Here is an 18325-nt window from a genome sequence, read left to right on the forward strand (position 1 = left end):
AGAGAGAGAGAGAGAGAGAGAGAGAGAGAGAGAGAGAGAGAGAGAGAGAGAGAGAGAGAGAGAGAGAGAGAGAGAGAGAGAGAGAGAGGACTTGCACTATGCAGTTTGGCCACTCATCGGGACTCGGGAGGGATGATTGAGTCGATGGACTCAATCCTCAGGCCTCATGGAGGCTCCTTGCTCACCGCTCAAGCCTTCAAAAGTTCAAGGTTCATTGAGTTAGGCCTTGACACTTGCTGCCTTGAGGTTTGCGAATCACAATTTACTTGCGGCTCAAGCCTCAAGTCTCACAAGAGAGAGAGAAAGAGAAGAAAATAATTTGAAAAATGGAAAAGAGGATTTGGGAAATATTTTTGGAAGGTGGGTGTCAGGAGTTAGGACTCAGAATTTTAAGAGGTGAGTTATTGTTGTATATACAATCATTGTCACGATTCATGACTCATTAACTACCATTAATTTTTTGTATATTAAAAGAATATCTATTATCAATGAAGATTTTCAGTCTTCAAAATTAAAATTAAAATCATTGTTAGATTTTAAAATTTTATTGAAAGGTTTCATCGGAATGCACCCTTCTTTTGAAAAGTGCAAATTTTTTACATTTCTATCTTAAGGTTGAAACTTGATTCTATTTTTAGCTTTCTTTTGAAAGTTCATAAAAGTTTCACACTTCAATGGTTGAAGTCTTGAAGGTCATTCTTATGAAAAACGTTTTTTTAAATGTCAGTTATTAGCCGTTTCGAGAAGGGTCAAAACCCCTTTGAAAGGTGTTGCAACCTTCAAATTTGAGGGCTCTGTCCCGCCGACAGCTGTCGGTCGACTAAAGAGGAAGGACGCCCTGGCGTCTGGTGATGAATAGACGGAGGACTCGAGGAGAGCCTGGACTCTGGATAGCAGGCGCCTTTCCGCTTTCACCGATGGCGACACCGTACACGTGAAAAGGGACGGACAGGTGCTGACAAACTCAAAGAGAGAGAGAGAGAGAGAGAGAGAGAGAGTGAGTGTGTGTGTGTGTGTCACTGTGAGTGTCTCTCTCTTGAGAAAGTCTTTGCAGCGCTTGGAGAGAGAGAGAGAGAGAGAGAGAGAGAGAGAGGGAGACTTCTTACCGCTTTCCTGCGGCTGCAAAGAAGAAAAACAGGAGAGAAGAAGAAGAAGAAGAAGATCTAAAAGCTCTTATAAGAGCCAGGAGAGAAGTTGGAGCAATCATTGATAGAAGCGCCAGGACGGAGGAGGAGCATGGGAGAAGAGCTCGACGCTGCCTCCGTGGTAAGCAGCTTGCGTGCCACATTCAAAAGTGGCAGAACTCGGCCCCTCTCCTGGCGCCTCCAGCAGGTGGACGCCCTCGCCAAGCTCCTTCTCGACCACGAGACCGAGATCAATGACGCTCTTTACAGTGATCTTGGCAAATCCCCCTTCGAAGCGTTCTGTACCGAGGTAACATTCTTTGCGCCCGATCAGAATATGGGAATCAATCGCTCGAGTACCTCACATTCTCCACTGTTTCCAATTTCCAGTACCGGTCTACTTCTCTATATTAACGAACAACAGGTCTACTTCTCTATATTGACGAACAACAATGAATTTCCCTGGCTCCCTATAGTTCATTCACAATCTTCCTAAAGCTCCAGTCTGGTTCAGATGTCTTGGGTCATGCCAATAGATCTTATGAGTCATCATTTTTGAGACCTCTCTTATCATCCTATATTCATTGAGCTGCTCTTCGTGCATACTCGGCTGGGAAGCCTTTGCGTGGGCACCTTTTTGCATATCTAGTACAGGAGCTTCAGATTGAGAAATCCAAATTCTTTTGAAGACCAACACGATGGAACAAACGAATCTATTTTTTAAAGTTTGGTGATTACATGTTATAGACCTGCTGGATCTGACAGTCAGAGTTAATTGGGAATCGCCGTTTGAAGATTCAAGGAGAAGGTGGAACATTGAAGCCGTTGAAAACTTGAGTGTTGTGAGATCTAGGAGCATTAGAGCTTAGACGCATCATACTCAATGGGCCAATGGAAGCATTTGATTTGCAAATGTAAATGTGTTTTTAAGGTCATCGAACCGATAGGATTCTAGGATGTTGTAGTGTCAACTCAACTCCATTCTGGTTGATGATAGAATGAGCAAACATGAAAATGACTAATCTGGTGTTCAAATCAGTGGTTTTTGATTAAAGCATGACAAACTGCCAGATGGCAAGTGTAACATATGCTTAACTCAACTCAACAATTGTACACACATCATCATATCCACAAAACCCAGATTTAGTTTTGTCTAGCTGGCGCCTCAGACAAGCCATTCAAAGCTTGTCGAAAGTGCTTCCATTACAAGGAGCAGGTTAGCATGGTACATAATGTGGGTTGTGCAGGCATTTATTGATCCAGCATCGGATAGATTTATTACTGTATGGGTGGGTCATTATCAGCCTGCTGGCCAACTTGTATATCTGGCCTTTTAGTTGCTGGCCGACCTGATTATTTTGTGGCTCCATTTCAGCCTGTTCATAGGCTTCATCTCCTCCATATACTCAATATCATTCTTGAATGTAGCATCCTGCTGGAGAGAGGGAGTTTGGAAGCACATACTTGGATGCCCAAGCCAATGTGATTGTACGCACTCTTGTGCTTTGGTATATTGATTCCATCTCTTGAGCTCATAATTTCTGAGTTCATTTGTTTTTATTCTTTTGTAAACATCAACTTCATTGCTTTGCTTATGTTGTGTTGGGAATAAAGGCCTCGTGCCTTTTAAATGTGCTCGGGTGTGAACACACCCTTAGCACTTGTACTTACACATATATATCTATCTAAAAACCTAAAGGTACACACTTGTCATTGTACCACAAAAAATGTGCTCACTCTCTACTCTGCTCTCTCTCACTCTCTTTGTCTCTCATTGCGCCTAATGACATTCGGTCTTGATCTCTGTGCCTAACCAGTCCCTACGAACTGGTATTAGAGCGTAAGGTGCTGCAGACGATCGTCAGGCTGAGGTAGAAGATCAGCGTGGTGACGAGATAGCTCAAAGGCGAGTAGGAGAGTCACAGGCGTGAGCTGCAGGCATTGTGTTGCCAGTCACAGGCGACAGGGCTAGGCGTGAGCTGCAAGCATCATGTTGTTAGTCATAGCTGATAGGCGACTCCAGCGAGACGGGCTGTGACGTGACGTGCAGGCAGTGGGTAGTGGGAGTAGCAGTCAACTATAGCAGGCGACTGCAGTTGACGTGAACCAGGTGCGCGACGGGTCAGTTGTTGACGACGCGACGACTATAGCGCTAATGACCAGCGGGTGCTGACGAGCACCACCAGCACGGACGGAACCGGCAGCAGGGCTCACGATGCTCGACTAACGGGTCAACGGACCTGTCATCTATTTCTTTTTTCAAAATATTTTTTTTTGGGGGAAAAGTCCTCTCCCTTCTAACCAAGGTTCGCGCGCATAAGCACAAAATTCAGATTTGTGCATATTTTGGCCCGAAAATCTGGGGCTTTTCCCAGATTTGAGGATTGTGATGTAGAACAAGACAATTTGTCTCAGAAATTGGAGTTATTTGTGACATTTTGTTCCCGACATTTGGGGCTTTTAATGTACATGTGCAAATTGGGCTGAAATTTACCTAATTTCTTGACATTGATGCACATTAGACCCCGTAAAATTTGCGGTTTGCAGTTTGGGCAAAATTTGTGCAGCATTTGGTCATTTTATGTACATGCAGGTTGAATTCCACGCAATTTGGACATCAACACTTGGTTAAATTTGGGGGTTTTTCTTAAATTGCTTTATTTTGGCAAAATTGGACTGTCCTATGCATGACAGAGGACATGTAGATGTGTGTTTGATGCTTTGAGCACAAAATTTTGGGGCTTTTGACCGTTTGTGTCAAATTTTATGCCCGTGGGTACATGTACAACAGAAATTGCAGCTGATATTTTGGGATTCCTCATGTAATGTGATGCATATGCCCTTGGAATAGTTGTAATCAGTTGGACAATGTTGTAGCACATGGTTTGGTGCTTGAAAATTTAATTACAGATCTGAAATCTCTACTTTTGCATGGTCATTTATTGCTGATTGGTACTTGTTTGTACCTTGGTCACTTGAGTGACAGTTTGGGCCTGCATTTGTTGGTTTTTTGGTCACATTTGGGCTGAAAATCATGGCTGGCAGTAATGACAACAGTAATTTGATGCACATAAAGAAGCTTGAAGAAGCTCATAATTTTGCGGTTTGGCAAAAGCAGTGCTACAATATCCTGTTACAAAAGGAGCAGGCAAAGGCGATCAAAACCAAAGGGGCAAAGCCTGCAGACATGGATTAGAACGATTGGGATGAGTTAAATGAGCTTGCATGCTCAACCATAGAGCTATCGATTTCTGATGCCTTGTTGTTCAATATTGAAGGTTTGGATTTTGTATATGCTATATGGACTAGATTGGAAGAACTGTATGTACGGAAGAGTGCTGCAAGCTAAGTGTACTGGCTGAAAAAGCTTATGGATTTGCGTATGAAAGAGGGTACAACAATGCCTACTTACCTGAGCGAGTTTAACTCCATTTTCAGCCAGTTGGTTGCCTTGAAGTTCATGATTGATGAGGAATTTAAGGCTACTTTCTTGCTTTGCACTCTACTAGAGAGTTGGGATACATTCAGGATTGCTATGAGCAATTCTAATGTGATTCTTTTGTATGCTGATGTAGAGAGCGCTCTACTTATGGAAGAGATGAATCGGCAGAACAATGCATCCAGTAAGTCTTTCAGTGCTTTGCATACTAGGGGCAGATCATAGCAAAAGGGCAAATATGAGATGGCAAGGGACGTAGTAAATCACGTGGCAAAGATGTTGAATGCTATCATTGTGGCAAGAAGGGTCACTTTAAACGTGATTGCTATAAATGGAAGAAAGAGAAAGGAAAAGGCAAGAAGATAGATGATAGCAAGGAAGAGAAGAATGATAGTTAGCCTTAGAAGAGTAGTGTAAAAATTGAAGAGGTGAATGTAGTCACTCATGACAGTGACAGTGGGAGTGATGTACTCTTTGTCTCTTCACACTTTGGTGCACATGCTTTACTTGCAGATATAGATGATGACATGCATACCTGGATTCTCGATTCAGGTGCTTCCTTTCATGTCACCCCTCATCATGAGTGATTCTCTTGTATTTATGGCAAACATGCACAGACGTCTCACAAAAAGTCTCTTTCTTTGAAATCTTCTCCTCTAGAGTTAGTACATTTGGATGTATGTCAAATTCCAGGATTATCTTTAGGGAGAGAGAAATATTTTGTCACCTTTGTCGATGATGCTACACGGAAAGTATGGGTTTATCCTATTCGTAGTAAGGATGAAGTGCTTGACAAGTTTAAAAAATTATTGGCGTTGGCTGAAAATTAGACAGATAAGACACTTAAGTGTCTTCGCTCTGACAATGGTGGGAAATATGTGTCCAAGACCTTTCAGGCATTTTGTGACAGCAAAGGGATAAAGAGGGAGCTCACTGCCCTTCATAATCCGCCCCCAAATGGAGTTGCAGAGCGTATGAATTGAACCATACATGATAAGGTCTGTACGATGCTGTCTCATGCTACATTACCCCATGGTTTTTGGGCAGAGGCTATTATGACAGCTGTTCATTTAATTAATCGGTTACCAAACAGGTCTTTGGGGGGGGGGGGCAAGCCACCTTCATATGCTCATCTGAAAGTGTTTGGCTGTGAGGCTTTTGTGCACATTCGTAAAGAAAAACGCATCAAACTTAAGCCAAAGTCCTGTAAATGAATTTTCCAAGGATAGGGTGACGAGGGTGAAATGGGATATAGATTGTGGGATCTCGAGAAAAGGAAAGTAGTACGCAGCAATGACGTTATCTTTCGGGAAGATCGCATGCATAAAGAGCCCGAAAAGACTGAGGAGGTGTGTAGGGTTGTATTCCGGGAAGAAATACCTTTTGGACAGCAAAATGTGCCCGCTATACAGCAGCAAATACCTACTGTAAATGAACTTGTAAATGCAAGAAATGATCAGCTAGCTATTGCCCATGAAAATGAGCCATTACATGTGTAGGAACAGCCAGGACAGCAAGCTGTTAATACTGATTTGCAGGCTGAAAATGGAAATTTGCAAGAACAACCAACAAACAATGACCATTGGGTTAGGAGATCGTCTAGGGCTACTAGACAACTTGACAGGTTTGTTCCTGGTGCAATTAATGTGACTGATTACGTCATGTTGACTAACTGTGGTGAACCTCTTGCTTCAAGGAAGCAATGGACAGACAAGACAATAAAAAATGGTATAAAGCCATGCTGTCAGAGATGGAATCTCTTGAAAAAAATGGCACTTGGGACTTGGTGCAGCTGCCTAAAAGGCAAAAAACCCTTCCATGCAAATGGGTTTACAAGATGGTCATTTTTGGTTCCTTACCAAAGTACAAAGCAAGATTGGTTGCAAAGGGGTACAAGCAGGAGCATGGAATTGACTTTGATGAGATTTTCTCTCCTATAGTCAAGATGACTACATTGAGAACCATTTTGGGCTTGGTTGCAGTTGAGGATATGGAGCTCATACAGATGGATGTAAAGGTTGCATTTTTTCATGGTGATCTGCATGAAGATATATATATGCAACAACTTGAAGGGTTTTTTGAACAAGGGAAATAAAAAATGGTATGTAAACTCAAAAGGAGTTTGTATGGGCTGAAATAAGCACCAAGAGAATGGCATCATAAGTTTGATACATTCATGCAGTCTCAAGGCTTTTATAGAAGTTAAATGGATCAGTGGCTGTACACCAAGAAGGTAGCAGATGACAGATTAATTATCTGGGTTTTGTATGTTGATGACATGCTGATTGCTGGTAGGGATACTCATGCCTTGGATTCATTGAAGCAAAGTCTTCATGGCAGCTTTGATATGAAGGATCTTGGTGATGCAAATCACATTCTTGGCATGCGAATACTCAGAGATAGATCAAAAGGCTTACTTTATCTATCTTAGCAGGAGTATATCTCTAAAGTTTTGCAACGTTTCAATATGGAGGGGGGGAAAACAATTGAGGTTCTATTGCCTCCATATGTGAAACTTAATGCAGAGGACAACCCTACATATGATGATGAGAAGGTTGAAATGGCCAAGATATCCTATGCTTCAGCTGTTGGCAATTTGATGTATGCTATGGTTGCTACACGTCCTGACATTGCCTTTGTAGTGGGAGTGGTTAGCAGATACATGGCAACCCTTGGCAAGAAGCATTGGGATGCAGTGAAAGGTATTATGATATACCTCAAAGGCACAAAGGAGTTGTGCATCTGCTTTGGAAAGCAGAAGATATTTGTTGTTGACTTTATGGATGCAGACTATGTCGGTTACGCGGATTGCAGGAAGTCCACTTCTTTCACAGGAGGAGCAATCTCTTAGATCTCTAGGCTACAAAAGTGTGTTGCATTGTCTACTATAGAGGTAGAGTATGTGGCTGCCACTGAGGCATGCAAGGAGGCTTTATGGCTTTCACGTTTGGTGGGAGAGCTTGGCATCACAGAGTTACCTGTTCTCCATTGTGATAGTCAGACTGCTATCATGCTAGCACGGAATCTTGTCTTTCATGCAAAGACAAAGCACATACAGGTGAAGTACCACTTCATTAGAGATGTACTTGACAGCAAAAGCATTGAGCTTGTCAAAGTGCATATAGATGATAACCCTGTAGACCTTCTCACGAAGGGTCTTCCAGCAGAGCGATTTGCTCATTGCCGATAGATGATGGGAGTTGGATAGATATATGTATTTCAGCTTTGTACATACCTAGACTTAGCTGATACTTTTCTCCTCTTAAGGCACATTGCCTTTAGGTGGGAGGTTGTTGGGAATAAAGGCCTCGTGCCTTTTAAATGTGCTCGGGTGTGAACACACCCTTAGCACTTGTACTTACACATATATGTCTATCTAAAAACCTAAAGGTACACACTTGTACTTACACATATATGTCTATCTAAAAACCTAAAGATACACACTTGTCATTGTACCACAAAAAACGTGCTCACTCTCTACTCTACTCTCTCTCTCACTCTATGTTTCTCACTGCTCCTAATGATAGTCTGTCTCGATCTCCGTGCCTAACCGGTCCCTACATGTTGTTCCACATCTGTTTGACATGGTATCAGAGCCCAAGTGTCTTGGTTCTAGTTGTTGACTGCTGTTTTAGGTTGTCTACACCTTGTTTGACTGCTTCAAGGTCATCAAACCTTGTGTCTTGTTGCTGTCTCCCCATAGCTGGCCTGGGTGCATCATCCTTCAGCAGGGCAACAACATACAGCTGCTGGGCGGCCTGCTTAGTCTTGCCTTTTTGCTGCTGTACCTTGCATTTTAAGGGAAATATCCTATGTTTGATTTGCCCTCGCTTTGTCTTCCCTTAATTACAGCTGCTTGCCATTTTCTCTCTTGCTTGAACTGCAAAACTTGTGCTATTGGGCTTATTAGCCATAAGTGCCCTAGGTATTCTCTCTAAAACCCTTACTTATTTTCTCTTCATGTCATCTATCAATGGCTCCGTCCATGATGTAACAATGATGACAAGCTTAAAGGCCATGACTATCTAACTTGAAGTGCACCAATGAAATCTTGATGCATGCAAGAGTGCCTTTGGTATATTGAGTTAGGTTTTGGGTTGCGTCCTTGACAACCCTCTCCTCTTCCATTCAATTGGGATGAAAATTTTGAGGAAGTAATCCTAGATTGGGACATAGATGATGCCAAGCATAATTAACACTTATTTGATGTATCTTGAAGAAAGTCCTACTAGTGATCACCTTGTGTGGGACATCTCTCAAGGTGTGGGAAAAGCTCCAATTCATGCATGAGGCTCCATTGACCATGAGGGCTGTTACCCTCTCCTCTTCCATTCAATTGGGATGAAAATTTTGAGGAAGTAATCCTAGATTGGGACATAGATGATGCCAAGCGTTGCGTCCCTGACAACCCTCTCCTCTTCCATTCAATTGGGATGAAAATTGAGGAAGTAATCCTAGATTGGGACATAGATGATGCCAAGCATAATCAACACTTATTTGATGTATCTTGAAGAAATTCCTACTAGTGATCACCTTGTGTGGGACATCTCTCAAGGTGTGGGAAAAGCTCCAATTCATGCATGAGGCTCCATTGACCATGAGGGCTGTTACCCTCTATGGTGAGTTGGAGACTGTGGTTTGAGTCTATTCATACAATTCATCCATTTATCCTCTTACTAACATAGATAGGCAACGTTTTGCAATCCTTGAGGCTTCTAGCCTGCAAATATCATCTTTAGGAGCAGCCATGTCTACGAGTACAGTGTGAGTGGGAAAAAACTATATTGAGTCACCAAAATTAAGGCATGCATTTACCAAAATCATCATGCATTAATGCCTATTTTTCTCCATTTAAAATAGCCCCAAAAAGCATTATCCATTAGAAAGATATTATCTTTTGGACAGTAGGACAAATGCCCAAAAATCCCCTATAGAAGACATGTCGATGGGTATCCATCCTATTCCAAATACTCTTGCTTTTCCAATCATGAGGGCATATGGCTAGCCTTCACCCTCTCCATCACTTGGCGCCACCGCGTGCTCTCTATACCTTAAACATGAGCTACTACTTCTTGTCTAGCTTGTTGCCATCATTTTTAGGTTGCTACCTGTCAGAGGTGGTGCAGCAATGGAAGCGTAAACATAAGCTATAATAAAGTGTTGAAACATAAGACAAAAGTGAAAGGGAAAGAAAGAACACAATATAGATGAGAACTCGGATGTATACTCGGGAAATGGATTCCATATACCAAGACATGAGACTGTATAGGAGTAATGTGAGTCACCGGCTATGGAGGCACTGGCACATGCTCCTTCTCTCCAAGAATTGTAAGGTGATGAATGAATGAGGAGGAGGGAGCCTGAGAATATATAGGCCCAATAAAATGCCTAAAATATCTTTGTGCCCAGCCTACTGTACCACATGTACAGACTCAACCATGAACTGACTAATCTGCTAACACCCTCTTAGATGATGGGTGATTTGATACAATACAATATACAATGATAATGCTGCATCATAGTACATACAACAATGTCCATCACAGTAGAACCATGGATACCTAAGTAGTGGGTGCGCAAGCCACCACCAAGGTGCCTCAAAGAGAACCTGATGTCGATGTCGATTGTACCAGCTTCTGAAGATAAAGAAGATCATAGCAACTCTCAATTCTTGTCAACAATGCCTTTGATGTAGCACACGTGACCATCCTGTTACCAACGCTGCAATGCATAAATGACCATGGATTCCCCTTCTTTGGCCAGACCGCCAAAGTGTCCCCTCATGTGAGCTCTAGACGAAAGCCACCCGCTCTCTGTCAAATAACGTGCCCATCATGAACCTGGATGTCAATCCCAGCTCCAGGATTTGTACCTGCCAAACTTTGGTCGATGTGTCAAGAATGTCCCTCTCTGGATCCTGTGCATCTGTATAGAAATATAGATGAGGCACGGCTGCCCCATCTCACCACCTGCTCACACTCCCTCGCTGGCATTGGAGAGTCGTGAGGGATAACCTCATCACCATTCGAAGAAGAGGATCCCTTCTGCGCCTTGGACTTCGCCTTGGCCGGAGGATCTGAATCGGAATCTAAGGCAGATGATGACTTGCCGTCAGAGTCCACATCCTGCTTCGTCTTGTGCTCCTTTTTTTTCATGGAAGCCATTAATTCGTTGCAGTCCTTCTGTAAATGACCTTTCTTGCCACAATGGTAACATTGGGCCTTCGACTTTTTCATCTTTGAACCCCTCTTTGAAGTGGCAAAAGCCTCACGGAAATCTCCATGTAGTGTGTCATCAGTGGATGTGCGTGGAGGAGCCATCTGTAGGGGATTTAGAAAAGAAGTAGAGAAAATAAGGTATTTGGAGAGGAAACACAGCCAAAACATGAGCATACATTGCAAAAAACAAGAGTTCACATACAATACAACCCAAAATCTGACCAAAATAAGACAAAAGCTGCTGTAAAAAGTCAAGAAATCAGTCAAAAATTGCCAAAAACAGAAAAAACGGCATGATAATGCAAGCGCCCAGCCAGGAGGAGATGTTGAGGCACCAAAACACAAGCTGAAACGGATGCACATGCTGTAGGATGCTGATGTCAGCAAAAAACGCAGGCAAAACAGGTCGCCTGGTTGGAGCCGCAGCTACTTGATCAGCAAGGATGAAAACAGTCCTGAAATCAGCAAGAAAACATAGCAGGAACACAAATTCTGAAATCTGATACCATGTTAAAGGTGGTGCAGCAATGGAAGCATAAATAAAGCTATAATAAATTGCTGAAACACAAGACAAAAGTGAAAGGGAAAGAAAGAACACAATATAGATGAGAACTCAAACGTATGCTGATAAATGCAAAAAATATGACTGGTCGAGCGTGAGAATATATAGGCCAAATAAATGCAAAAAATATGACTGGTTGGCCAGCATTAAATGCTGGCCGACTCGTTGCAAATAATGCCAGAACACAATAAATGCTGGCAAATAAAACGCCTAAAATATATGTGCCCAGCCTGCTGTACCACATGTACAGACTCAACCATGAACTGACTAATTTGCTAACACTACCCTGCCTTGGGAGGACATTGCTTTCAAGGATCCACTTGCATCAGCTGCAATCAAGCATAGCCTTCTTGCTACTGTGAGCTCATCTTGGTGCCACATAGCTTGACATCTTCAGCTGTGCCTAATCACCATCATTTGTTGCTGTATTTTTGCAGCTTGCAGCCTGTGTTTGTACTGCCCGAAGGCTAGCATGTTGTCATCATCGTCGTCTCTAGTAATTGCTATTGGATCGAGTGTGTAACTCAACAAAAGGACAAGATACAACCCTAAGGTCATATAGACCTACATACTAAAGTGTTTTTATATGGGGGAAAACCCCTCCCTTGAGTGTGTAAAAAGTGCTCGTGGCTAGGCTGTGTTCACACTAGAATGACCCAAAGGAAGATACAAGGTCTATTTAGCAAACCCCCTGGAGTGAATAACGTGAACAAAACAAGGATGTCGTTGATCAATCCCCAAATGGAAGTAAGCTAAAGTTTTGCGAAAAGCTTCAAGCTTTCTCTAGATAGAGCCTTGGTGAATATGTCTGCTAAGTTGTCTTGTGTAGGCACATAGACCAAATCAATCTCCTTGCATGGTCTCTTTGTGACATAGTGATAATGCACCTCAATGTGCTTACATGCTTAACTGTTTGCCAATATCGTGAGCCTGGCTAGACACAAATTTGCTCAACAAGGATACAACGCACTAGATGTTTGGCTAGGTATTGCACAAATAGATTACCATCCAATTGCTCGCTGATAAAGGGAAGTATCTTCTAATGCAAAGGGTGCTCTCAATTAGGTTGTGCTGAAAGCCTACCCTAAAAAATTGACTTGAACTTTTGTAATCAGAATTCATCATGGATTTATTTGATACATTGACATGGATATTGACATTTATTGTAGGAATTATGCTCGAGTTGTTGTCCATGAATCTCAAGGTAACCACGGAATGTTTTACCCTTGAAATGTTGCGTTTCAGCTTTGGGCAAGTTCGAATTGAAACGGTTACATGTGACATACTTTTCTTTATAAACAATGAGGTGCAAGTTACACATTTATACCATGCAACTCCTTTCATGTCAACAAATGATGTCTTTTTTTGGGTATGCAAGATCAATAAGAATGGTATCCTACAAAACAAAGTGTGCAAAAACCCTCAATTATGTTTTAATCAGCGGTTTTACTTGGGGCATTTTGTGCTTCAGTGAAACATTTCAACCGTTTCAAGCATTTCATGTTTTAGTAGTAGTGAAATACATTTCATGCTTACCACGTCCATGATGTGTAATCTGTATGCATGAGGTCTAAGTATGGGTAACCCAAAATGAATATTGGTGCCCCTTGCAATATTCTTTTCACATTAATTCCAGCACTTGCTGTATAGCTGAGGTTTGACTTGAAACAATGAGTTGCAAGTTACACATTTATACCATGCAACTCCTTTCATGTCAACAAATGATGTCTTTTTTTGGGTACGCAAGATCAATAAGAATGGTATCCTACAAAACAAAGTGTGCAAAAAGCCTCAATCATGTTTTAATCAGCGGTTTCGCTCGGGGCATTTTGTGCTTCAGTGAAACATTTCAACCGTTTCAAGCATTTCACATTTCAGTAGTAGTGAAATACATTTCACGCTTACCATGTCCATGATGTGTAATCTGTATGCATGAGGTCTAAGTATGGGTAACCCAAAATGTATTTGAGAGGTGGACCGCTTTGGGCAAGATTTCGCCCCAAGAAATTGAGATGAGCCAACACTCGATTGGACCCAAAATATTGGTGCCCCTTGAAATATTCTTTTCACATTAATTCCAGCACTTGGTGTATAGCTGAGGTTTGACTTGAAACCTTGAGAAGAGTTGGGCCTTACCTTGGATTCAAGAGGTACACTTTCCAAGAATTGTGAGAAGTGGGTGTAGTGAAAGTGTGAGAAAGTATTGTAATAGATTGCATAACACGAGAGAAGAGAGAGACTGCAAAGAAAAGATTAACATTGCAAAATAACTCAAAAGAAGAATCCTTGGGAAATGGAATCCATATACCAAGACAAGATACAGTACACAATTGGTCATTGTTTGTGGGAATTGGCTTCCTCTCTCCAAGAGATCTTGCAAGTATGGTGAATATTGAGATGACTGGAGGAGGGAGAAGTCAGCCTATAAATAGGCTCTACATTAGAAAAAGTTCGCCAACAATAAAGGCCCCTAACAAAGCAGGTTGGCTAGTAAAATGCTTGTTGGCCACATAAAAACAGATGCCAATAAATACATTTGATAAATAAAACAACCAGCCCACTAAATGCTCAGACTCACTCATGACTTGACTAATCTACTAAAACACTCTTAGATCATGGGTGATTTGATACAATACAATATACAATTATAACGACTCTTCATAGTAAAGATAACAATGGCCATCACAACGGACCATGGTTACCCAAGTAGTAGGCGCGATCAAGCCACCACCAAGGTGCCTTAGAGAGAACCTAAGGCTGATGTCAATAATAACCTTTCCTGGTCAGATGATGAAGGCTTTATGGGGGAGGCTGAGGCTTTAATAGACGGAAAACAATTATGATGATTTCTGTTTATGCTTCTGATATTCCAGTAAAGAGAGTGGCTCAATGAGCCTTTCTAAGAGACAAGCTGGATGAGAAGCTTGCATAGTTTATGTGGGATTTGAATATGGCTGTGGAGGCAGGCCATAGATCACATGATCGCATGGTTGTTCTTATCAGCAATGAGAGGGAGAAGTACCATTTACTTCAGAGCACGCATCAATTACAAGATCTCACAAAGATCTTAGGGGAAGATCGCCAACTGATCTATACACGGCACAATCATCATCAAAGGCATATTCTGAGGGCTGTAGACTTGGACAGAATCTGTGAATAATGAGTGTGGTGGCTGTAGCCAGATTATAGATTTGATGTTCTTTTTGAGATAGTTGACTGCCAACCACCATCTTGTCCAACTAACCTTTGGATTTCTCTCGTTTAATGGATCATACAAAGGACCACTGCCATTTAGGTATCAGGCATTCTTTTTAGTGGACCCTCAATTCGTCATGAGAATTAAGCATGCCTGGGAGTACACTAAAAGACTGAGTCAGGACCCTGTTGTTACATGGATTGACTGCACCAAGGTTGTCATTATAGAAGCTAAGAAGCACGACTTAACTTCTGCACATAACAGGCGGCTGCTTGTGGACCATGTTGTCCAAGAAGTTGAAACTTAGTTGAAATTGTCCTATATGGTTTAAAACTTCCATGAATGAATGCCTTCATCTCCCCCCACTCTCCCCTAGCACCGTGGGCCCCCCTTGCCTGTGTTTCATGTTCTATTCAGTGCGTGCATCTGCTTCTGCATCACTGCACTGTGACAAATAGTGCTACTTTTGACAGTTTTTAGGCCACTTTATTCAGACTGTAGAAGGGTCCAGAGCGGCTTTCACACATCGCGCATCAATGCACACTGAGGATTTAGTCATGGTCCTCCTAATCCACTTGGGCTATCCCTCATGTTTTCCTACCCTTAAAAAAGGAAGGTAATGTTTTTATCAACTATGTATGGCTTGAAGACAATTGTCTCTGCAAAATTTTGAAGCAAATAATGTGGCAAGTGCTCGCGCACATTGAATTTTAGTTGCAATGCTGCACATTACAGTGGGAATCTACCAGCCCCAGGGATCATTGACCCTTTTGCAGGCTCAATTGTGTGGAGCAATTGGATGCAACCAATGAGTGTGTTTCACATGTAGGGGCTAGTTTTCTGCTGATGGTTGACTAATCACAACTTCAATTACGATCATCTGTCATCTGATCACAAGTTGATAGCATGCTGCTTTTGGTGATCAGCAGGCTACTTTGTTCTAGTAAAATTTTCAGTAAGGCACATATAGTTATGACTATTCTCCAAGCTTGGAACTCAGTCCTTATGCTCTTCCAAAAATCTTTCTCTATTGTCGCTGTCAAACTGCCAAATCCTCTCCCTCACAAGGGAACATTTCTTGCAAAATGAGAGTATGAAGATGCTTAGCAGCCAGTATGGATGGAATATGGTTCAGACAGATGTTCTTGTTAAGGGTATCAGCTTTATGACTAAGATCCTTACCACGCTTTGGGAAACGTTTCTTACCATGAAATATCTGATCCTTTGGGTATTCTTCCCTTTTGTATGAGTTTGATGGCTCTTAGGTTACTCCCTCATGGGTTATTTTAACCAAGGATATGCCATTAAGATATTCACATGGAATTAATTCTTAAACCTTTTTCCCTATTGTTATTCATATGAACTGCTTTTGTGCTAGAAGGCTTTCCTTTTCCTAATTTTCCAGGTTGTGCTAGCTAACTCTTGCTTTTCTTTATGCAGACTGCAATTATTTTCAATTCATGTGACCTGCTTAGGGCCAATCTAAAGAAGTGGATGGTGCCCGAGAAGGTGATTATGATGCCTAATCTCAATGGTTTTAAATGCATAGAATATATTATTGGAGGGTATTCTGCGGGCTTGCTGGGATATTACATTTATTCAAACCTACTTCATAGTGCCAATATCACAATAAGCTTTGTGATTCAGAATTTTCGGATGAGGATGGATGTATATTGCATTGTGCAGCTGATGATACAGATCTGGGCTGAATGACTTGCAGGTTTCGCTACCCCTTCCACTCAGACCCGGAAGGTGCGAAATTGTTCCTGAGCCTTTGGGTGTTGCACTGATATTTTCAGCATGGAACTTTCCGTTGCGTAAGTGTTTATTACAAGATCATGCTTTGCTTTATGTTAGCAAGTGAAAACTTTGCAAAGAAAAGGTTGTCAATTGCTGAAAAGCTGTTCTTGTTGCAATGCTTATGGCGCTCTCCACAAGGTAGCACATACTGCTTAATACATCATTAATATGTAGCATAACATGTTCTTATGTGTATCTCAGTTTGCAAATCATAAAGTAAGATACTTGGTGCTTGGTTGAGCATCCATACATAGTAGTAGATAACCACACTGACTAGCATTCTTTGAGTGATGCAGATCCAGGTGCAGCTTCGCAACATCTAGTCTGCCCTAGTCAAAGCTCATTTGGTGGGGAGTGTCCTCTACAAGCCAGCTTTTGCATATGATGGTGTGGTGGATGCCTTATGGGTCAAGATGTAATTGACTCAGATCAATTTCCAACATATGGCATCCATGTTATTGAACCATGAGTTTGCACTTAGGTTACAGGGGAGGTTGCCATTTGGTCTAAGGGCATTCATGATTGAGCATTCGTTGCTTCACAGAGGGGTGATACAAAGAAGAAGAAGAAGAAGAAGAAGAAGAAGAAGAAGAAGGGATAGTGCTACTTCTATAGTAAGAATCATAATCTTCGGAAGGACTGCAAGAAACTAGTGGTGTTGCAGAAGTAGAGAAGAGGAAGGGCAAGACTTCTAGTGACTCCTCATAACCCTTGAGTTTTGGTACAAATTCCAATCACTTTGCCAAGGCCGTGGTGACCATGGAATCAATCTTCTAGCCCTAGTGTGGCACCATCCCACACAACTCTCAAGTGCTAGTGGGAATGTGAGTGGTGGTGGGGCATTCTAACCTTATCCATATTTTGACCTTGAGTGTGACTTTCTACATGTATTGATGTAGTCTAGTGGTTCAAATAATGGAGCTAATTTGCCTTTTAGGCTCATAATGGACATTTGGATGACAAGTAGTGTTTGCTTCTAGTTTGTTATTGTATGATGGGACCCCTTTGGTGGTTTGACCAACGACAAGGAATAAGATTCAACTATTTTTACTCTTTGTTTTCAAGGCTTGATATGATGACATCGACATTAGTGTCTTTTTGAGGGGCCTTGGTGGCTTGATCACCCACTTCTTGGATATCCATGGTTCTCTCTGATTGTTAGTGTTGTATGTATTATGGTGGGTTTTTTATCATTGAGTATTTCATTGTACTTGTCAGTCATGATCCTAGAGAGGGTCAAAACCAAAGGCTAGTCACTCTAATCCTTGATAAGTGCATCATCTTGATATGTATTGCCATCTCTTCTCCTAACTTTCCTATCCATTTTTTGCGTTAGAATGCAACAATTGATTGCTCGAAATCGTCAAGCTATATAAATTTAAGCAATGGGCCTACTTTTAGGACTTGAGTGAGTTGTTGACTAGTCAAAACTTTCAAATGATTAATGAGAAAAGATACATCTTTTGAGGTTCCTTTGGAGATTACATATTTCCTAAGTTTAACTTATGTTTTAACTTGTGCTTGAGCTCGTAGCTTCGGACTAGTCCTTTGGGCCTTGGCCAAATTCAACACTACCTATGCAAGGTTTTGTCATAGGAATGTAAAATTTTAAGATGCTTTAATCTTCTCGATAATATTTGATTAAGTTATTTATCAAATGCACATGGTTGTTAGCACATGTGATGCACATGGTAGTTATTTTATGGTAACAAGCAAAGGACCGTGAGGATGCAGTGGGTGTCAAAAGCAAAAGTTGTAATAGGTTATGCCTGACAAGTATTAGGTGGTACTCGGTGTCAGATTTGGGCTTCGACCAATTTATTGGTCACTAATGTTAGTGGTGATATTGGTCACTAATGTTGGTCTAAGGGTCAATTATTGCTCAAGGATACTTGGAAGACAAATTGGCCTAGCGAATTTAATTATTGGCTGGTGAAATTAATTTTTTGAGCACTAGAGTAATTATTAAATTAATTTTCAAAATTA

General features: G+C 41.6%; 1 protein-coding gene across 1 annotated transcript in view; it reads left to right on the forward strand.

Moving 5' to 3' along the window:
* The first annotated feature begins 1033 nt into the window (after window positions 1-1033).
* The window catches only part of ALDH3H1 (aldehyde dehydrogenase 3H1), a 57196-nt gene continuing 39904 nt past the window's right edge, over window positions 1034-18325 (forward strand). Inside the window, exons 1-3 of the mRNA XM_087696482.1 lie at window positions 1034-1434; window positions 15980-16048; window positions 16260-16356. Of these exons, the coding sequence (XP_087552608.1) occupies window positions 1237-1434; window positions 15980-16048; window positions 16260-16356 (364 nt within the window). The 5' untranslated portion in view covers window positions 1034-1236. The remainder of the gene's footprint in view (window positions 1435-15979; window positions 16049-16259; window positions 16357-18325) is intronic.

Source organism: Lygodium microphyllum, chromosome 16, assembly GCF_053477565.2.
Source record: "Lygodium microphyllum isolate KBCC chromosome 16, Lygodium_microphyllum_v1.1.10, whole genome shotgun sequence".
NCBI lineage: Eukaryota > Viridiplantae > Streptophyta > Polypodiopsida > Schizaeales > Lygodiaceae > Lygodium > Lygodium microphyllum.